At 37.8% G+C, this 25,154-nt stretch overlaps 1 protein-coding gene across 1 annotated transcript in view; it reads left to right on the top strand.

Annotated features, from left to right (window-relative positions):
• LOC131946479 (receptor-type tyrosine-protein phosphatase N2) overlaps positions 1 to 25,154 on the top strand; it is a 242,185-nt gene that overhangs the window by 96,838 nt on the left and 120,193 nt on the right. Inside the window, exons 5-8 of the mRNA XM_059307257.1 lie at positions 3,647 to 3,766; positions 4,416 to 4,637; positions 14,741 to 14,861; positions 19,737 to 19,820. Of these exons, the coding sequence (XP_059163240.1) occupies positions 3,647 to 3,766; positions 4,416 to 4,637; positions 14,741 to 14,861; positions 19,737 to 19,820 (547 nt within the window). The remainder of the gene's footprint in view (positions 1 to 3,646; positions 3,767 to 4,415; positions 4,638 to 14,740; positions 14,862 to 19,736; positions 19,821 to 25,154) is intronic.

Raw genomic sequence — 25,154 nt, 5'->3', positions numbered from 1 at the left:
TAACATAGCGGCAATCTTGTACTTGTAGCAGTAACATAGCGGCAAGCTAGGCTTGTAGCAGTAACATAGCGGCAAGCTAGGCTTGTAGCAGTAACATAGCGGCAATCTTGTACTTGTAGCAGTAACATAGCGGCAAGCTAGGCTTGTAGCAGTAACATAGCGGCAAGCTAGGCTTGTAGCAGGCTTTCACTGGCCACATAATGCCTGCATTTTAATCAATACCTGTAGCTTAATCATTGTCTGAAGCTTAATCAATGCTTGCATTATAATCCCTGCCTGCATCTTAATCAATATCTGCTTCTTAATCATATCTGTATCTTAATTAATATCTTATATGTATCTAAACTAATACTTATATCTTGTGCATAGTCTGGATCTTAGATACATACTCGAATCTTAAATACTATTTGTATTTTAGTCAATATCTGCAACTTAACCAAAGCCTACAACAATTTTTAATGTCTACACCTATAGCCAAGGCTTGCTAAATTCATTGCCTAAACCTATAGCCAAGGCCTACATGTAAATCCCATGACTACACCGATAGCCAAAGCCTACAGCTAAATTTAATAACTACAGCTATAGCCAAGGCATACAGCTATATTCAATACCTACACCTACAACTAAAGTCAATGCCTAAAGCTTTATTCAATGCCTACAGCCAGTGCCGGCGCCAGGTTATTTAGCGCCCTAGGCAAAACTTATTAAAACGCCCCCTTTCACACAAATTAATTACTAAAACATATGTATAAGAAAACAATTAATTAAAAGTGACATATTAATTTATTATCAATTACATACACGTTATTAGTAGACATCAAAATCAAATTTTACTTGCCTTCTTCGATGCAAAAGTTTATACTAATTCCTTCAATTCCAGATTGCAAGCGTAATCACATTCTATTGAAATTGTTGTCTACTTTGTACTTTACGACTAAGCCCCCCCCCCCCTCCCCCCACCCTCGGAAGAAAAAAGTCTGGGGGAAAAACACTGAAAAAACCCACAGTTCTTATAGTGTTGGGCTCTCTGCAGAAAGGAACTTACCTCTTTTAAGCTTGACTGTCTTTAGTTATAATTGTAAAATTTCTATTTTGTGTGAATATGTAGCGATTTTTTTTTTTGTTTTTGAAAAATAACAGGTTATAAATCTTATAGATTCCAGCCCACAATTGTTATATATGAATTCTTTAGGAGAGGGTGAAAATTATGAAAAAGACAATTGATTAATTTGCGACTACGACGATTTTAGACGCATTTGTTCCTCATACTGTCTACTATCATTAAGTATTGCAATCTACAACGGCTACTGATGTATTTGTTTTTCAACTTGATAATGCTAAAAAAACCTACCAAACTATTTTCTCTGGAACTTCAGCTCTATATAATTTTTACAGTAGCAAATAATAACTTAAAGTTGTATTTATATGTAAGCGGTCAACCTAAAGTGCAGGAATTTGAAATGAATGTAAAGTTAAGCAACGAATTACCTCCCATTTGGAAATCCAAATACCAAAGCTTCATTCAAGGGAAATAACTTTCACAAGAATAGCTAAATTAACCAAGTGTAACAAAGATATGCTTGAAAAACACAATAAACGCTCTAAATTTCATTACGTAATAATTTTAACAAACCTTTTATATTATTTATGTAACCTTGTCAAAAGAATATATTTTACTCCTTGACTACTTAACTGTAGGTTTTGTTTGAAAGTCTAAATACAGTAGCTTTATTATAACATACTTCTAGTCAATTTTGATGACATACAATTGGTCGATCTGCACTATTCCAATTTAATCAAAATTTTGGTTCCCCTAAATAAAGGGACATTTTTAAAAAAATCAAAATACGGGACTGTTATAAATTCCAGCCTATATAATATATATTAATACTTCAATAGTGGTAATATAGATTTCTAAAAATACTAAAGGTTTTTAAGCTAGAGAACGCCTACCTTTCTTTGGCGTGTGTTCAGTCCTGAATTGAAATCGTCTAACTTACGATACGATACCTAAACATAACTAGACTCGATGCTCCAGAGCTACGACACCAACTCGCTTAACTTCACCAAGCTCTACAAACGATAATTCCAATCAACAACGATTTAATTGAACCTACTACTACACGTTAACAGTCAACACAATTCGATACAAGACTCGATAGTCACGAACTCCAGAACTACGATACCTCATTACCCACATTCTCATTTCTCTACTACCAATCAGATAACACTAGACCTTAAACTACACAGCAGCCAAATAAAAATAACGACACTTTAACACTTCGATACTTTATACCTACGAAACCATACCAGCAACAGTCTTCCGCCGTTACTCCCAAATCTAAACGATTCATGAAAACTTACCAAACAAGTGACAATACTTTGAACACCCCGTCATTACAAAACGTTATAAACTACACCAGAACAGATTTCTTATTCAAAGTTATAGAAAACGAGACAAGCTTTATTAAAAACAAAACAAAAAATGCAACTGTTTTGGAACGCCCGTCATGCGTTGGAGCGATCACTAAATCAACATTAAAATTATATAACCGTTTGAAATGTTCGAAATTTAAATTACGGACTTATTTAATCGTTTTCTACATCAACTATGTGACACCAAAATAAAAATGCAAAGTGACTGGTAAAAATCGCCCAGACATTTCCAAATTAGGGAGGTTGGGTTGCATTTTCACCATCGCGAATAAATATAGGCCGAGACCTAATTTTGGGGTGGGGGTGCAAATTTGATAGTTCGTCCTGGGCGCCGAAATAGATCACTACTCCTTTGTGTATTACCATCTATAGTTTGTAAAAGATAATCAAAGTTATTAATTATTATGTACTTTTTGATAATAGCGATTAAACTTTTGCGCCCCACTTGGGATGGCGCCCTAGGCGACCGCCTAGTTCGCTTTATAGGTAGCGCCGGCACTGCCTACAGCTATATAGCACCATCCTACCCACCGACCTAAATTATTTTTTAACCAGGCACCATCCTACCCTCCCACCTCAGACATAAATTATTTTTTCACCAGGTACCATCCTACCCGCCGACCTAAATTATTTTTTAACCAGGCACCATCCTACCCTCCCACCTCAGACATAAATTATTTTTCCACCAGCTACCATCCTACCCGCCGACCTAAATTATTTTTTTCACCAGGTACCATCCCACTGACCTAAATTATTTTTCCACCAGCTACCATCATACCCACCGACCTAAATTATTTTTTTCACCAGGTACCATTCTACCCACCGACTTAAATCCTAAATTATTTTTCCACAAGCTACCATCCTACCCACTGACCTAAATTATTTTTCCACCAGGTACCATCGTACCCACAGACCTAAATTATTTTTTCACCAGCTACCATCCTACCCACTGACCTAAATTATTTTTCCACCAGGTACCATCGTACCCACAGACCTAAATTATTTTTTCACCAGCTACCATCCTACCCACCGACCTAAATTATTTTTTTCACCAGCTACCATCCTACCCACCGACCTAAATTATTTTTTCCACCAGCTACCATCCTACACACCGTCTAAATTATTTTTTCACCAGGTACCATCCTACCCACTACCTAAATTATTTTTTCACCAGGTACCATCCTACCCTTTAAATTATTTTTTTCACCAGGTACCATCCTACCCACCGACCTCAGCCCACAACAACAAAGACGTCTGCAGAAAGTTGTAGAGGTCATCATTCGCTTACTCGAGTTCAAGGACAATTCATTAACCCCTACGGAAGGTCAAGGTTGGCTGATAATTTACATTTTTTCAATGAACTTATGATCAGTGTAGCAATGTTGCTGTACTTCTGTACCTACTAGGTTTTTTTATAACCCTTACAGAAATATACGCGCCTCCTATGGTAGATATTTTAACCCTAACAGCAATATCTGCTCCTACTATGGTAGATATTTTAACCCTAACAGCAATATCTGCGCCTTCTATGTCAGATATTTTAACCCTAACAGCAATATCTGCGCCTTCTATGGTAGGTATTTAAACCCTATCAGCAATATCTGCACATACTATGGTAGATATTTTAACCCTAACCCTAACGTCTGGACACAAAGTGTTGTAGGTAAACACAAAAAAATGTATCATGTAACTCTAATACGCTGAATACAACCCTAACGACTGACTAGCCCTAACCCTAGCCCTAGACCTAGCCCTAACCCTAACCCGAACCCTAACCCTAGCCCTAGCCCTAACCCTAACCCTAGCCCTAGCCCTAACCCTAACCCTAACCCTAGGCCTAGCCCTAGCCCTAACCCTAACCCTAACCCTAACCCTGACCCTGACCCTGACCCTGACCCTGACCCTGACCCTGACCCTGACCCTAGCCCTAACCCTGACCCAGTGAGGTACGGTAAACCCTTATTTTGTTGTTATCTCAGCCCCAGCCTCTGATGACGACATAGACGCCCTGTCACCTAGCAAACTACTTCTAGCAGAACCGGAAACCCGCCCCCTTCTGTCGCATGACGTCATCGAGCCCCGCCAGGGGGAGCTACTGGGGGAACCCCAGCAGGAGAAGCAACTCTTGAAGGCAGCCGTGGACAACTCTGAGCTCGAGCTTGACAAGAAAACTATTGACACCGATGATAAACTAGAGAAAGGTAAACATAATGTTGTGAAAATCTTCAAGAAAACCATTGACACCGATGATAAACTAGAGAAAGGTAAACAAAATGTTGTGAAAATCTTCAAGAAAACTATAGACACCGATGATAAACTAGAGAAAGGTAAACATAATGTTGTGAAATCTTCAAGAAAACTATTGACACCGATGATAAATTAGAGAAAGGTAAATACAATGTTGTGAATATCTTCAAGAAAACTATTGACACCGATGATAAACTAGAGATAGGTAAACATAATGTTGTGAAAATCTTCAAGAAAACTATTGACACCGATGATAAACTAGAGAAAAGGTAAATACAATGTTGTGAATATCTTGAAGAAAATAGTCCATGAAGACGGAATAGAAATAAATATATTGCTTATTAATTGATGTGATATAAAATGGGTGGAAAGGGGCGTTATAACTTAAATATAGTTTGGTTTAGAGGCAAATAAGGTATCGGTGATGCGGTATTATGTTAAATTAAATATAAATCTAACCTTTGTCGTGCTTTAGATTTGAAAGAATGTGGCCTAGCACAAAAGAAAACACTCTCATGATAAAAACGCACATCCGACTTAAATCTCCATCTCTGTCAATCACTTTAAACTCAGTTACGCCCCTAACATGGCCTCGGTTATGCCCCGTACATGCCCTCGGTTATGCCCCAGACATGCCCCTAGACACGGTCAACAGAAAGGCCGAGGCACTGGAAGAAATTTTATGTCCTCGCACACTCCCCCAACCACACGCACCGCTCACATAACATTGCCAATGCTCCATTCTCCCCCGTCACTGAAGGCTGTTAATGTCTTTGTTGTTAGGGAAGCTCTGGCCAGATTTTCACGCGGTGTGTGCCAAACATGTTTTCATTTGTTGCCAGATAACACTAACCAACTTCAGTCAGATTTCATTTTAGTAATTTTTATAAAAAATTCATAAAAAACGTTTTAATAACAAGCTTTTATGTAATGATGCACTAAAAAGTAGAAAATAAATTATAGACTACTATTTAAATAACTATAAAGAAAAGCGTGGGTCACTTTAGTATCTATTGGATACCTTTACTAATGTTAAGGAAGACACCCACGCTTTTCTTTATAGTTATTTAAATAGTAGTCTATAATTTATTTTCTACTTTTTAGTGCATCATTACATAAAAGCTTGTTATTAAAACGTTTTTTATGAATTTTTTTTTCAGTACTTTACATGTTTTATCTACAATAGAGTTACATGACTAAAAACCATTGCGCGCCTACTGAATATCACGTTCAGTAGGCGCGCAATGGTTTTTGAACGCAGCCATTACGTGGTCGTGATGGCGCAGCTATTGATGACGCGTGTGGTGTGGTTGGCTAGACATGCCTACTAATTCGGTCCAAATTTTAATTAATTCATAAAAAATCAATTAGGCATCCAATTAAGTCAAATTTAGTTTCAGATTGCATTGTCTTCATGTCTTGACCCACGTGCCAAATGTGAATCGTGTCGGTCAAGTAGAACTGTCCGAATTTTCACTCCTGCGTTTCCGTCTAGACAGACAGACTGTCGACTGACGACTGACGAGGAAGTGAGTTAAATAAAAGCTTGTAAAAACCTATAAGATCTTTCACGATTTTATCCTAAAAAGATAGTTCACTTATCTTTACACTATATACTTGTATTTTATCCGTATAGTTAGATTTTTGTTGACTATCTGAAGTAAACAATCCAATTCATAAGAGAAAAAAAAGGTCTATGTTTCCTCATTAGATTATATGCTTACATCAATTTCTGTAAGGTATACACACAAACATATAGTCTCAGTATCCAATCACTGTAAGTTACCCTTTAGAACTTGAAGGTCCACGATGAAGTTGAGTTATATAACCTGTCTGGGATCTGCATTATCCCAGACTGTCCTTACATACCTCAAGTTTTGTCAGTTACCCTTCAGAGGTAGGTGGACAGTGACACCCCACACCAGGAAAAAAATGTTACCCTTCAGAGGAGAGTGGACTCAGTGACACCCCACCCCTAGGAAAAAAATGTTACCCTTCAGAGGAGAGTGGACTTAGTGACATCCCACCCCTAAGAAAAAAATGTTACCCTTCAGAGGTGAGTGGACTCAGTGACACCCCACCCTAGAAAAATAAAATGTTACCCTTTAGAGGTAGGTGGACTCAGTGACATCCCACCCCTAGGAAAAAAAAAACATTCTTATGCCGTTTCTCCACACAATTCGTTAGCTTCACTTTTCGCCGTCTTGCAAGACAGAGAAAAATAAACGGCAGAACATTGTGAGACTGGTTAGGCACAGGACAAAGGACACCCCTGACCTAGCACAGGTCATAGGACACCCCTGGCCTAGCACAGGTCATAGGACACCCCTGACCTAGCAAGGCACAGGACATAGGACACCCCTGGCCCAGCACAGCACAGGTCATAGGACACCCCTGGCCCAGCACAGCACAGGTCATAGGACACCCCTGGCCCAGCACAGCATAGGATATAGGACACCCCTGAACTAACACAGGTCATAGGACACCCCTGGCCCAGCACAGCATAGGACATAGGACACCCCTGAACTAACACAGGTCATAGGACACCCCTGGCCCAGCACAGCATAGGACATAGGACACCCCTGAACTAACACAGGACATAGGACACCCCTGGCCCAGCACAGCATAGGACATAGGACACCCCTGAACTAACACAGGACATAGGACACCCCTGGTCCAGCACAGCATAGGACATAGGACACCCCTGAACTAACACAGGTCATAGGACACCCCTGGCCCAGCACAGCATAGGACATAGGACACCCCTGAACTAACACATGACATAGGACACCCCTGACCTAACACAGCACAGGTCATAGGACACCCCTGACCTAACACAGCACAGGACATAGGACACCCCTGACCTAACACAGCACAGGACATAGGACACCCCTGACCTAACACAGCACAGGTCATAGGACACCCCTGACCCAGCACAGGACATAGGACACCCCTGACCCAGCACAGGACATAGGACACCCCTGACCCAGCACAGGACATAGGACACCCCTGGCCCGGCATAAGACACAGGCCATCATACACGAAACTAATATTCACTTCCTAGCCTCTCTTCCTGCTTGCCTTAGGCAGCCATTTTTCATTTTCTCGCCCGATTACCTCCCATCATAGCAGGAACCGCAACCCATGTCACCCTGGCTGTGTCTTCGCTACTGAGACGAGTTCTACGTCAGCCCTATGCTGGGCTTTTAATATGTCTATCAGGTCTATAGTCTGCACATCATGTGTATAATACGTATATATATATATATATATATATATATATATATATATATATATATATATATATATATATATATATATATATATATATTTATATATATCAGGTTTGTAGGCTGCATAATAGGTTTAAATGTCTATATATCAGGTCTATAGCCTGCACATCATGTTCATAAATTTAGTCTTTATATCAGCATATATATGCTAGGTCTAAGTTAGGAGTATATCTTCTGTGTGTACATCAACACATAATTTAATTATAAATATATCACTTTAATGTGTAAACATATAGGATATTTATTATATATACAATTAAACTGACCAGTTGACTCATCAATTAAACTGACCAGTTGACTCATCAATTAAACTGACCAGTTGACTCATCAATTAAACTGACCAGTTGACTCATCAATTAAACTGACCAGTTGTCTCATCAATTCGACGTTGACTTGTTGGTCCAACAATTTTTATTAACCGAACAACCAAATTGCTGACCTCATTACCAAAACCAATCTTCGTTTTTTGAAGATTTCCAGAAATTACCCCCACACACCCCCACACCCACCCACACGCACCCACACTCCCCCATTTCTCCTTCAACCCCTAAAGCTATTTTTAAATCAAATTGTCGCATTAAAATAAATTCATGCTCTGCGAGACTCCATTATTAGAAAAAAAATTTAAGTGGACATTTTCCAAGACTTCACGGCGAACTGTTTCATTACCATCACACAGATTCTCAGGATTCTTCTTGATTCGAATAAAAGACAATTACATTTGTTTAGTCTTGGTTTTTATTCTTTTTATTTTTTTTCTTCACTTTCATTTCGATTTCTAGCACCGCCGATTCTTTCTTATAAACAATCGGTTTTAACTTAATACAAGCTTTACCAAGGCATGGAGGAATATATTCCACCTCATTACATTGTTTAATGATTTCCCTTTTATATTTAAATGGAGTTGTGTCCCCTGAGGTAAGGAAAGACAACTTCTGAAGTCCGAGTCACAGTTTTCGTTCGATTGGTTAATTTTAAATTGCGTTCGTTCTGTGTAGTTGATTTAGAGTGCGGGGAATATGTTGTAGTTGAGGTTTGTGATGGTGTTGGTTGATGGTGTAGGCTGATGGCGTTGGTTGATACTGTAGGTTGATGATGTTGGTTGATAGTGTAGGCTGATGGCGTATGCTGATGGTGTAGGTTGATGGCGTAGGCTGATGGTGTTGGTTGGTGGTGTGGGATGATAATGTTGGTTGATGTTTGCAGACTGAGATTGGTCTCGAATTGTGAAGTGGGTTACGGTTTTGTAAGCGAAGTGTGTTACTAGGATGAAAGCTAGAGTTAACACTAGACTAGCAATATCCTGGTAGCACTAATACCGGTAGCACTAACCCAGCTAGCCCTAATCCAGGTAGCAGTAGCCCACGTAGCACTAGCCGAGGTAGCACTTAACCAGGTAGCCCTAACTCAGGTAGCACTAACCCAGGTAGCACTGACACCGGTAACACTAAACTCAGGTATCAATAAACCAGGTAGCACTAAACCAGGTAGCACTTACCCAAGTAGTACTGACACCGGTAGCACTAAATCTAGGTAGCACTAGCCTAGGTAGCACTGACACCGGTAGCACTAACTTAAAGCATACCTCAAACCACAGTGCTACACCTGTACCTACCTGCAACTGAGCCACTTACCTTTACATTGTCATGACCTAGTAATTATAATATTAATTAATTGATGACGTTATGCCCCACTAAAGACAATAACATTCTATGGGTTCTCACTTCACTTTAAATAAATCAATACAAAAGCTTTAGTTGCTATATTTATTTCATTTTTTGCATTAACAAAAATGCTGTGTGCCATTTATCTTCATTTTTTTTGCAACCTTGAAGACACTAGTGGGAAACTTATAAGACTTAAATTCCATTTACGGTTATTTCTTTTCTTACCTATGTAGTACCGTCTTTCTTATTTTAAACAAAACACGGTGTATATTTTCTAGCAATATAATATTTTATTTTACAAAATACATAATTTGATAACGTGAGTTCTTCATGTATTGATAACGTGGCAGTACTTCGTGTAATGTTAACGTGACAGTACTTCGTGTATTGATAACGTGACAGTACTTTATACATTGATAACGTGACAGTACTTCGTGTATTGGTAACGTGACAGTACTTTATGTATTGATAACGTGACAGTACTTTATGTATTGATAACGTGACAGTACTTCATGTGTTGATAACGTGACAGTACTTCGTGTATTGACAACGTGACAGTACTTCGTGTATTGACAACGTGACAGTACTTCGTGTATTGATAACGTGACAGTACTTCGTGTATAGATAACGTGACAGTACTTCGTGTATAGATAACGTGACAGTACTTCGTGTAATGTTAACGTGACAATACTTCGTGTATTGACAACGTGACAGTACTTCGTGTATAGATAACGTGACAGTACTTCGTGTATAGATAACGTGACAGTACTTCGTGTATAGATAACGTGACAGTACTTCGTGTAATGTTAACGTGACAATACTTCGTGTATTGATAACGTGACAGTACTTCGTGTATAGATAACGTGACAGTACTTCGTGTATAGATAACGTGACAGCGTGTTGACTCTGTGAGAGTACTTGCGCTCCGAGGCTGAATTATTCCCATCCCACAATGATGCGGGTAATCTATAGAGACGTGTTTCTCATGCGTGAATAGCGCACCTCAATGTCTCAGCGCGGGAACAATGCCTGCATTCTTAGGACGCATAATTTCCTGCCGGAAACTCATCCTTCGGGGACTCGATAAGTCTAGGAGTTGATGGTGCATCCTGGGACTCGGTTGTCGGGTTAGGGGTTCCTAACCGGAAATGGTTGGATTAGCCCCGTCTTCACCACAACACTGCTACTACCACTGTTGACACCAGTTCTATAGGTCTATTGAAACCAAAGAACTGTGCACTGCCTACACGCGGCCATCATTGATAATCCCTATCTATTTTCACAACACACAATGAAGCTAAATGAGGAATGATATAAATGTTCATTATGATTTTTAAAAAATTCCTTTTTAATGTGACTAGGAACAAATTAAATAAACATCAAAGGCAATGTTTTATGCTATAAATATACTCGCACTTATATATGCTTATATATAGTTGTCTATATCTATATCTATATCTATATCTATATCTATATCTATATCTATATCTATATCTATATCTATATCTATATCTATATCTATATCTATATCTATATCTATATCTATATCTATATCTATATCTATATCTATATCTATATCTATATCTGCATCTACATCTACATCTACATCTACATCTACATCTACATCTACATCTACATCTACATCTACATCTACATCTACATCTACATCTACATCTACATCTACATCTACATCGGCATCGGCATCGGCATCTGCATCTTTATCTATGTCTATGTCTATGTCTATACTTATATATATATATATATATATATATATATATATATATATATATATATATATATATATATATATATATATATATATATATATGTAAATATACAAATACACATAATGTATGTCTGTGTAGTTTAAATAGCTCCATCAATGATGATCATACTTCTGCTGTTGATAGAATTTTTCAAACCACTTGAATGCCATGATGTGATAGCGTACCAACTAGTGTATGCTTAAGTTAATATTTAAACAAATCCCACGAGAATTGTATTCACGCGAGCGGAGTCGTGAAGATAACCCTAACTCAGCAGGAGTCACTCTCGTCTTCATCTACTTAAGTCCGCGAGAGTGATGTCCCCTTTAGATAGATTAATAGATTCTGACGTTGAAACTAAAAAACATTATTGAAACACTATAAATAACATTATTCTCTAACTTATCTGAAGGTTAAAAATTGTTTTTATGATAGAACTAGAATTTGCAGTAACTCGTAAGAATTGTGAGAATTCTACACAAAAATTTGTTGACAGAAACACCGCTAGTGTGTACACATTGTAATAGTTTATCTTTTTTATCCCTTGTAAAACTATAGCCAACAAATCTCCCGTAGGTTGTGATAGTTTAACATTGTACAGCTAGACCTAGTCTATCTCCACAAAGTCAACATTATCTCCCTTATAAAACCATCACTCACCTATCTCCTTCACAGTGTGACTTAAACGTTGTCTCCCTTATTAAACTACCAGTGGCCTATCTCTTAAGACTGTATCCCCCCCCCCCCTCGCCCAACTACACAAAATAAACTCTTTGAGTTGTTTCCGTCAATCAATAATTTAGAGCTAGGCTTGGCCGGAAACAGGATTTTTTTAACCGATCACAAAGGAGGGGGGGGGGGGATTTGAGGACGAAAATGAAGGTGTCCGCTTTGCTATTAAAAGGTTCAACGCACATAATGGATTTTGATAAAAGGAGGGCCTTGGACGGGTCGATTGTTCTAGAAAACATGGCTGTACATAGACGCCATCGCTAGGGTTTCATCAGGCATAAGGGGAGATAATCATGGACTTAATGCCTTTTGATTATTTCAACGAAATCAGATTGATTTTTCTTCATGTTTAAGATGTAAAGAAAAATATTTTTTTACAAATGTTTTCAAAAGTTATTTTAAATTACGACTTTCAGAGAAATTATAATTTGTGTATATTGTTGTATATTTTTTGTTGAAAATGAAATATTAATACACTGAGAGTGAAAAAGAAACAAAATAATCAATAGGTAAAATATTTCATTAGAAAAGATCATTTGCAAATTTTTAAAAATGCACATCATAAAATGTTTGTAGTTGTAGTTAACATGTATATATATATATATATATATATATATATAAATATATATATATATATATATATATATACATACATATATATATATATATATATATATATATATATATATATATATATATATATATATATATATATATATATATATATATAATTGGGGTGGGGGCTTGGTGAGGAGAAACGTAATGTGACGGTAGGCTAAACGTACTGCAACTCACAAATCCAATTACTGCTAGTTTCACCTGTCCAGGTAATATTAGGTCCACCTAGCCAGATAACATTAGGTCCACCTAGCCAGGTAATACTAGGTCCACCTAGCCAGGTAATATTTAGGTCCATCTGCCCAGGTAATAGTAGGTCCATCTGCCCAGATAATATTAGGTCCATCTGTCCAGGTACTGCCATGTCCACTTAACCAGACATGTCAGACCAGTCTAAACCAGTTACCCCCTCTTCCCATTCACCATAACTTGTAACAAGAAGATGTCCCCAACCACATCGACTCTCACCACACCAAGACAATATATTACCTCGGGTGTGTAGAAAAGAGCTAATTAATTACCTCTTCTATATTGGCCTGCCAATATTTTAACCCCAGTGTGTTATCAGCACACAGCCAAGTAATTACCGCCCCTGTATCGGGCTCCCCATAGCTTAATCCAATATGTCGTCAGAGCAGAGCTAAATAATTACCGCCCCTGAGATGCTCATAGTTTCAGCCTAATGTTTTGTCAACGAAGAGATAGTTAATTACCTCCCTTGTATTGAGCTCCCATTGTTTTAACTCTAAACTATTATTAGCTCAGAGCTAGCTAATTATCACCATCCGGAACCAAAGATTTATCGGCCGTGTTTGATGTTTGACGGACGACATTCATCTGCCATACACACTTTGTCTGACACGGCTGTCAATTTGCCGGCAGAGAAGACGCAGCCTATCAGTGGGCATCGTATTTCCTGCCGTGCGTCCGGTCAGAACCGGCATTTACTCGGGTTGGTGGCGGGTTGGTGGCCCTATTGATTTCATATTTCAAGGGGAAAAAATCGAAAGGCAATAACAGTCTCGACCCAACCAATATGTTACTGGAGAAAGTGTCTTTGTTGGGGCACGCTATCATGCACACATACACAATTATACACACACACATGCTATATATATATATATATATATATATATATATATATATATATATATATATATATATATATATATATATATATATATATAATGCTAGTCTTACTGTGTAACACTAACCTGAATACTAACTAAAATATTAGTACCATACATTGCTATTTGGTCGTTTTGTTCTACCCTTCCCCTAAAGTATGCTCAGTACGATGTAAACTTTAGATGAATGTTTAGTTAATCATATCACATTTTAACGAGCTTTTTTTAACATTTGCCTTCAACAATCGACAAACATTCACTAATTTATACATTGAAAATAAAAATTTCAAAATGCTATATTTCCATTTTCAATATAGGCCTCCTGTTTTCTTTAACATTTATAGATAGAAATTGTAAGATAACATAGAAGAAAGATGGGGTTTTTTCAGCTCTTTATGACTCACAATAATATGACAATCAACAAATTGTGTGTTTATTTATATTTTATCGAGTGGTTTCCCTTTCCGAAATTTCGGAATAAGTCGACATTTCTTTCATCTGCCACGCCCACAAGTGCCCAGGCAGATACGGAAAAATTGCCTGATTGTATTTTAACATATATAGATACAAATATAATATATATATATATATATATATATATATATATATATATATATATATATATGTGTGTGTGTGTGTGTTTCTGTGTTTGTGTGTGTACGTATGTATTTATGTAAATATATATATATATATATATATATACATATATATATATATACATATACATATATATATATATATATATATATATATATATATATATATATATATATATATATATGTATATAAAGACTGTATCAACACAGTTTGAAAAGAACTACAAATGACGTATTTCCGCCTTTCCATCCTGCCAGAACCAAGCGACGACAAACCATCGAGCACTGTTCAACCCAACGAGGAGGGACAGAACGGTGATGCTGCCAGTAAAGCGAGAGCTGTGGACTCCCACTCCATGTACCTGCAGCTGTCCAAAGAGTAAGTATCTCTACAGCTCCAGGCTAAATTCCTCCCAGCAACATTGTACTCACCGACTTACCTTAGAGCTGAAGTTTTACAGTATCTATATATCACTTATCTACAGTTTGTTCAAAAATTATCACTAAAAATTTAACAGAAACAGTAATTTCAGTAACCCTAGTAAATAGTTTTAATATTGTAATTATTACTATGCATACTGAAAGTATTATGCTTTGGTGTATTGATCTATTAACATGTAATATTAATAGAGCAATTTATTAATCAACTAATTTTTGTTGATAATCAATATATCTATTAAAATAATAATGAATAGTTTTTAGTCAATTCAGTATCATATATTTATTACCAAATGTAATTAACTACCATGTGTTAATCAAAGGTAACCATGCAAGTTTTTTTCTATTTTTTATTTAGACTGCAATATCCCCCTTCCTCGCCTCTCCTCCCCTCCCCTCCCCCCACCCACACACACATACACCACTACCACTATTTGCTACTAAAGTCACATTTTCTGTAAACCTGAAGCTAGCTGGTCTAGATATTGGAAGTCCACCAGGAACTGCACCTTACTTTGTCATCTAGCTACTCAGACCTCTAGAGATATCACGATATGTCGTTATGTGTTTATCATTTCGTGATAAGCCTTGTCGTAACGCCTCCAAATTCAGCCTAGTAATCCTGTCTTCCAATTAAACCAAGTCGTGTGATCCTGTTAATCCTCTGCTCTAGTTAAACCTAAGAATGTGTTCTAGATTAACATAGTCATGTTGCCTATCAGACCTAATCTAACATCTATTTATACTCTTTTTATAGTTGGACGGGAGCGATGCAAAGAATAAAAAAAATTCTGTTTGTATTTTAAAAGATTTTACTAAAAACCATTTACTAATTCAAAACTCAACTACCATTATTTGCATATAACAAATTTACTTCTTTATTAATTCTTTTGCTAGAACAATTCCAGAAAAAAGGATTTCCCTTTCAAATCCAACCCGTGTAAATCTCTGGTCTTTACTAAGTCCAAGTGAAAATGCCTCAATTAAAACTGGCGTATTTAGCATGTGACAAACTTGACTGGATGGCAAAAGTATTTAATCCCATACGTCCATTCGATATTACTCCTACTTTAGCACGTCCATTACATATTACTCCTACTTTAGCACGTCCATTACATATTACGCCTACTTTAGCCAGTATCTAACGACGTAGTTTCATTCTTATTTTCTTTTCTTTACAAAAATACTAGTCCCACGTAATTTCAGTCTTATTTTTTTACAAATAAATAGGCCTACTTGTCTCATGAAATTTTATTCTTATTAGCCTTTCTTTACAAAAATATCATTGTCCTACGTAATTTTGTTTGAAAAAACATACACCTACCTTGATTGATATGCCAGAAATGAAAACCTGACATATTTACCTCATTTTACCTGAATACAACCTCCGCATATTACATGGCTCTGTCAGGTATAAATCCCACTCACAACCTTACCTTAATCAGCAGATCACCAGATTAAACTCTTTGATCCCCATAAACCCAGGGCCTGCTTGTATTTTAAGTTTTCCCACAATAACAGTTACAAAAAGAATCGAAAAATATTTCAAATTTTAAAAACACAAAACTTTTTAGATAATAGAAGCATCACTTTAAGTGAAAGAAAACGACCATTACGGTAATGCAGGTCTTATTTCTTATGAAAACCAATCGCATTGCGCTGATCAAACTTGTATTTCTGGATGAAGGATATTTTATGTATTAAAATATTTTTTGCCTTGTTATTTCTTTACAAATGATTAAGTAATGGCTACTTAATGTCCCAGAAATGATGATGATAATGCTGATGACTTAGTTTAATAGTAAAAATACAATCCTACGTTATTTTTTTTTTTTTTGTGTAGGCTTGGATTAAAACCGTATTACGTTGACTTGAGTAGGATACTTTTGGATACACGAACAAAATGGAGATTTTTCGTGATCTTTGAAACTAATTAATTAATGTGCAGTAATAATGTAGAGCATGGGTTTTCTTGACGTCTGTCGTCATTATAGTGGTATAGCACAAAGGTCCGTCCACATCATCTATGTTATCTACGACTTCTTCATCTACCGTCAGCATGTCACCATCACTACCACCATCACTACCACCACAAAAACCAACACCACTAACACCAACAACATTGCCGCCAATACCACTGGCACCAACACCACTGTCACAAACATCACAACCGCATTAACACATCCACCTAACAACACTACAACCACCAACCTGACAACCACCTGCACAACAGTCTCAAACAAATTGTCACTTACACCACAACCACCAACATCACACCATTACCACCAACACCACTTCTACCAACATCACAACTACCAACAACACAACCACCAACACCACTACCACCAACACCACTACCACCAACACCACTACCACCAACACCACTACCACCAACACCACTTCCACCGGCATCACAACCACCAACAACACAACCACCAACACCACTACCACCAACACCACTACCACCAACACCACTGCCACCAACACCACTACCACCAACACCACTTCCACCAGCATCACAATAACACTTCCACCACCACCACTACCACCAACCTGACAACCACCAACAACACAACCACCACTACCACCAACACCACTACCAACAACAACACAACCAACAACAATAACACTTCCACCACCACCACTACTACCAACACCACTACCACCAACAATACTACCACCAACACCACTACCACCAACCTGGGAACCACCAACACCACAACCACCAACACCACAACCACCAACACCACTACCACCAACACCACTAACACCACAACCACCATTACCACAACCACCAACACCGCAACCACCAACACCACTACCACCAACATCTACATCAGCACAACCAACCAGAATTTGATAACTTTAATTAAAACAACGTAATTGAAAACATTTTTTTTTAGTATCACATTCTGTCTTGTCTTTTCCCCGTTGTTTTAAATGTAATAATGTACACGGATTGAATTATTCAAGCGCAATCCTTCTGTTAGCTTTACAACTTTTTATAATAAAATAATTGATACATTTCTTTTAATTTTTTTCGCTAATTAATGCTTCCATTCTTTCGTATTTCATTTTTTATTCATCTATATTCATTTTGAAATAAAATATCTTTAAATACATGATATAATAAAAATCTGTCCAAGTTATATTTTTTTATATAAATAATTTGATTCCAAATCAGTTTTAACATTGGCAATGTTATAGAAGGCTTTGACAGAGCAGCTCATGAAGCGTGTACACATGACCTCTGCTGGCATTACGGTGTGGAAATCAAACAGCCAGTGGTAGAGCATGATGGAAACTTGAGAGATTCGGACGATATCTATGGGTTCCCCACAGCAACGTTCTGAACGCTGGGTTTGTAGAGAAGCCCTGCAGTGTTGCAGGGCACACGAGTGGTTTCCCATGAAGACGCTGTAATGTAAGAAATGAAGGCGGGAGTTACGTGCCCATTGATTTTCGCCAAAATTTGTCGGTGCGAGGCAGGGAGAGAACCCGTTGGCGAAGAGTTGAAATAATGACAAAGAAAATGGCGGCACTGCAATTAGAGCATTTTACACAAGCTTGTCCACCCCCCCCCCCCCTTCTCACTCCACTCATCTTCCCTTCTCTGACGTTGTCCGTTAAAAGAAAAATGACAAACAGGTGACCCCAGGACCGATAACTACATTTTGTGAACTTTCAAGAACTATAACTCAGTACTTTCTGAATTCTAAGGAACTATAACTCAGTACTTTCTGAATTCTAAGAACTATAACTCAGTACTTTCTGAATTCTCAGGAACTATAACACCACATGGGCGTTAGCACGTTAGTCAAAAGAGGTCAATTACCTACACCCACCTAAACCCAAAAATTAGAAAATATCTACCAATCATATATATATATATATATATATATATATATATATATATATATATATATATATATATATATATATATATCGAAAGGTGGACCTCGCTTCCTCTTCCAACAATCCTATCAATACCCATGTAATGCAGTGCATTCTATAACCTATAGAGCAATAACTCTTTAATCTATGGAGCAGCAACTCTTTAGTTTCTATATTATAGGAGCAGTTACTCTATACTTTCTATATTATAGGAGCAGTAACTCTATACCTTCTTTATTATAGGCGCAGTAACTCTATACTCTCTATATTATAGGAGCAGTAACTCTATACTTTCTATGTTATCTGGAGCAATAGCTCCATACGTTCTATATTATCAGGAGCAATAACTCTTTTCTCTCAACAATCTCCGACTTTCCTGTTATCGTGTTCTTTCCAATCTCACAAATGCTGCCAACATTTTTACTTAACTTGTTTTTTAAAATGTCACGATCTAAATCTAGATCTAGCAAGTATGCAGTTCATTCTTTATAAAATACGAAAAAAATAAAATTTATCAAAGCAACCCCATATTGAATTAAATTTTCACTTAAAACAATTTCTTTCTAACTGCTAAAACAAATGTTAAATGTTATAAGAGATGGGGTTTTTTTTTGCAAACTCTCTAGTGATAGTAAAAAAAAAATATAAAAAAAAATAAAAATAAAAAAAATAAAATAAAATAAAATAAAAATAAAAAAGCAAACTCTCTAGTGCTGTTGTTGTATTTGCTTTAGAATTACAGTTATATATTACCCTTTTCTACATATATATTTAAAGTGATTAATTTTTGATTCTCAAGTAATGAACGGATTTTAATCTTCACTTATCTGCCACGTAAAACCAGGAACATCGGTGTGAATGTCTTTGATTTATTCATGTAACGTTGATGTGCGGGTGAGTCAAATCTGTGTGTGTTTTTCAGGGTGAGCACTCCAGTTGGACTACAGTTTGTTCAGAACATGACTGAGATTCTCAAGCTACCGCCGGGCCTCATCTTCCTGGTCCAGTAAGTTTGTAAATGTTTGTAAAAGTTTGTAAATGTTTGTAAATAATTGTAAATAATTGTAAATGTTTGTAAATATGTGCGGATGTTTGTAACTGTTTGTAAATGTTTGTAAAAGTTTGTAAAAGTTTGTAAATGTGTGTATACTAATACAGTCATGTCCTGTGATCCGTTCACGATGCCCCCCCCCCCCCTTCCCCCACGATCTTTTCTTACCTGACACATACACTGTTCACATAGACCTAGATCCCTTGGTCAGTACAGGCCAATATCCCATGGCCAAAGGCCTAGATCTACTGGTCAACAAAGGCCTAGATCCCCTGGTCAACAAAGGCCTAGATCCCCTGGTCAACAAAGGCCTATATCCCCTGGTCGAAGGCCTAGATACCCTGGTCAACAAAGACCTAGATCCCCTGGTCAACAAAGGCCTAGATCCCCTGGTCAACAAAGGCCTAGATCACCTGGTCCACAAAGCCTAGATCACCTGGTCAACAAAGGCCTAGATCCCCTGGTCAACAAAGGCCTAGATTCCCTGGTCAACAAAGGCCTAGATCACCTGGTCGACAAAGGCCTAGATCCCCTGGTCAACAAAGCAGCCTAGATCACCTGGTCAACAAAGGCCTAGATCCCCTGGTCAACAAAGGCCTAGATCCCCTGGTCAACAAAGGCCTAGATTCCCTGGTCAACAAAGGCCTAGATCACCTGGTCAACAAAGGCCTAGATTCCCTGGTCAACAAAGGCCTAGATCACCTGGTCAACAAAGGCCTAGATCCCCTGGTCAACAAAGGCCTAGATCCTCTGGTCAACAAAGGCCTAGATCGCCAGGTCAACAAAAACCTAGATCCCCTGGTCGAAGGCCTAGATCCCCTGGTCAACAAAGGCCTAGATCCCCTGGTCAACAAAGGCCTAGATTCCCTGGTCAACAAAGGCCTAGATCCCCTGGTCGAAGACCTAGATCCCCTGGTCGAAGGCCTAGATCCACTAGTCAACAAAGGCCTATATCCCCTGGTCAGGCCTAGATCACTTGGTCACTAAAAGGCCTAAGTCCGCTCACACCTAAAATGAAACTCACTGAAAACTCGAAACTTGATAACGATGGTAGCATTTGTTATTCAAATAACATTGACAAACAATAATAAAATTAGATTTACAATTCTATATAAATTTAATACGAAAAAGTGTTATTTGCTTTAAACTGAAATATACAAAATTGGCAGCACATATAAACACACACACACACACATATATATATATATATATATATATATATATATATATATATATATATATATATATATATATATATATATATATATATATATATATATATATATATATGGGTGGGTGTGTGCGGCTGTGTACTTAGGCCTACGAGTGTGTGCATATGATTGTGAGTATATTTGTTTATGTGTCTGTGTGTGTCATATTCCCTTTAAATCTCCTGATTACATTTCTTATGAAACAATATCTGCTTATCTGAGCGAGAGAAAAAACCTAGTTTCTGTCAACGAAACACAGTCCAGCAAATCAATAAACGTTTAGTTTTTATTCGAGAATCTCGGGCCTACACTAAAACAGTTTAAAAATCAATTATTTATTTATCCCACGAAATCAAGTTGCGCTGGTGACAAATAAAATATACTTGAAGTGCAGAATTAAAGAGGCTTTTTGTTTGAAAGCTAATCAGCTATTAATGAAGTAATTAAACAGGCATATGCTTACGTTTGGTAAGCTAACACCATTTGAAGCTGGCAAACGCCTACATCTAAGGGAGAGCAGTTATCTTGTAAATAGGGTAGAGTATACGAGGAATGTATTGTTATCTAAAGAGTTCTATGTGCTTGTGTGTTGGTGCTTGGTGGAATCGCTCAGAACTGAGTACCATGGATAGGTTGCGTCTCTATGTTCACAAGTGGATCACAGGAACGATGATGATAAAGATGATGATTATTATTATTTTTGGTGCTTGCAGCTTTATGAATTAACTGATAAAATAAGAATCAGTTAATTTTGTAAGAGATTTTATCGAGACTGAAATTAATATCACAGAAACGTGTGATCTTGTCTTAGTCTAAATTTACTTATCAGCTCATTAGTTAAATTAATTATGCATTTATAGTTTATGTTGGTTTAGCTCTGGTTATATATAGAACCAACAAACTTGACCATATGTAGACCAACAGACGTGACCATATGTAGGACCAACATACTTAACCATATGTAGGACATACTTGACCATATGTAGGACCAACAAACATGACCATATGTAGACCAACAGACGTGACCATATGTAGGACCAACATACTTGACCATATGTTGGAGCAACAAACTTGACCATATGTAGGACATACTTGACCATATGTTGGAGCAACAAACTTGACCATATGTAGGACCAACAAACTTGACCATATGTAGACCAACAGACGTGACCATATGTAGGACCAACATACTTGACCATATGTAGACCAACATACTTAACCATATGTAGGACATACTTGACCATATGTAGGACCAACATGCTTGACCATATGTAGACCAACATACTTAACCATATGTAGGACATACTTGACCATATGTAGGACCAACATGCTTGACCATATGTAGACCAACATACTTAACCATATGTAGGACATACTTGACCATATGTAGGACCAACATGCTTGACCATATGTAGGACATACTTGACCATATGTAGGATCAACATACTTGACCATATGTAGGACTAACAAACTTGACCATATGTAGGACCAACATACTTGACCATATGTAGGACCAACATACTTGATCATATGTAGGACCAACATACTTGACCATATGTAGGACATACTTGACCATAGGTAGGACCAACATACTTGACCATATGTAGGACCAACATACTTGACCATATGTAGGACCAACATACTTGACCATATGTAGGACCAACATATTTGACCATATGTAGGACCAACATACTTGATCATATGTAGGACCAACATACTTGACCATATGTAGGACCAACATACGTGACCATATGTAGGACCAACAGACGACAATATACAGGACCAACACACTTGACCACAGATCGGACCATCTATCCAGACCATACGCCAGACGTTAATGAAGCAATCTTCTGCCTGAAGAGCACCCATCAATAATTAGGCACCAGTCAAGCTGAAGGTCCACTTTAAAGCAACTGTTTCCTGGCCAACCTCGTCCCTAAAACTCATTAAAGTCTACAAGTTTCTCTTTAAAAACTCGTGTCTTATTGATGTGTCTAACTTTGTGTTTTATTGTGGTTGTTCTCAAGAACAGTGAAATCTGGACTACTGTTCGTCAGTTACTGTACACCCTGGCCAATGAGCCAACAATACAGCTGAAAGAATTCCTCTACCTACTATGGCAGTCAACATGATCATCTTAACATAACTATTAATTCTAGTTAACTTTACTAACTAACCTTAACCTAGTACCAAGATTGTATGTTAACCACGCTAACCTGGTGCCTTACATACAGTTTAACCAAGCTAACTGAACGAAATATAGTGCCTTACATGTGGTTTAACCAGGTTAAACAGCCCAAGCCTCGTACAATGAATGCAGTTTAACAATACGAAAGCGGAAAAACCTGGAAATTATTTCTTGACCTCTGACAAACGCCTTCTGCTCCAGCAGAAAGCAGGTGTTTACTTAAGATTTCTCTAGACCGGGTATTACCGCCCGGGCTCCTGAGTCCCCCACCTCTCGCGTTGCCTCCCCTTGTTCTATTTAAAAACAAATCAGTGCAGCGCTGGAAAATGAGGTCGATATTTATTTTTTTGACAACACTGAGGACATCTTTTAAGCAAACGATTTTTATAATTCTAAATAATCTTTTCAGATTTCAGAAGCAGAATAACGAAAACACAGGATGTCTTAACTGTAATGATGAAAACGCATGTGAGAATGGGTAGGGAGGTGGGGGGGGGGGGGGTGCTGGTCTTTTCTGTCTATCAATTAAATGACCTTGTGGTGTTCGTCTTTTCTCTCCGTCCAACTGCTCGCTTCCTCTCTCTGTTTCCTCTTTTACTTGCGCCATGTTTTTATTTGCTCATTTTCTTCTGTGACTTTCTCTATAGTTTCATCTGTCTCTTCCTCTTTAGGGTGTGTCGTTAAGCGTTTACTACCTTTAAGTAGCTGAGTCTACATGGTGACGTGACTTTATTATTAGTACTATCCTATCTTACATTATCTCATACTACATCAGGTACCTCATACTAAATCACACTACGTAACACAACATTACCCTACCTCATATCTAACATATCTCATATACCTCACACTACCTCACACTACCTCACACTACCTCACACTACCTCACACTACCTCATAACTAACATATCTCATATACCTCACACTACCTCACACTACCTCACACTACCTCACACTACCTCATAACTAACATATCTCATATACCTCACACTACCTCACACTACCTCACACTACCTCACACTACCTCACACTACCTCACACTACCTCACACTACCTCACACTACCTCATATTTAACATATCTCATATACCTCACACTACCTCACACTACCTCACACTACCTCACACTACCTCATATTTAACATATCTCATATACCTCACACTACCTCACACTACCTCACACTACCTCACACTACCTCACACTACCTCATATTTAACATATCGCATATACCTCACACTACCTCACACTACCTCACACTACCTCACACTACCTAATATCTAACATATCTCAAATACCTCAGTACCTCACAATACCTCAGATACCTCAGATACCTCACACTATTTCAGATAACTCACACTACCTCACACTACCTCACACTACCTCACACTACCTAATATCTAACATATCTCAAATACCTCAGTACCTCACAATACCTCAGATACCTCAGATACCTCACACTATTTCAGATAACTCACACTACCTCACACTACCTCACACTACCTCACACTACCTAATATCTAACATATCTCAAATACCTCAGTACCTCACAATACCTCAGATACCTCAGATACCTCACACTATTTCAGATAACTCACACTACCTCACACTACCTCACACTACCTCACACTACCTAATATCTAACATATCTCAAATACCTCAGTACCTCACAATACCTCAGATACCTCAGATACCTCACACTATTTCAGATAACTCACACTATCTCAGATATCTCAAAATACCTCACACTATCTCAGATATCTCACAATACCTCACACTACCTCAGATATACTACACAACTTCAAACTACTTCACAATCCCTCCTGCCACCAACATATCAACCAACGTGTATCTCCTTCCCCCCCCCCCCCCATACACACACTACCTCATCCTC

Source organism: Physella acuta, unplaced genomic scaffold (assembly GCF_028476545.2).
Source record: "Physella acuta isolate Inbredline_101_S28 unplaced genomic scaffold, ASM2847654v3 ptg000562l, whole genome shotgun sequence".
In the NCBI taxonomy this organism is placed as follows: Eukaryota; Metazoa; Mollusca; class Gastropoda; family Physidae; genus Physella; species Physella acuta.
This window is presented reverse-complemented; position numbering and strand designations above follow the sequence as displayed.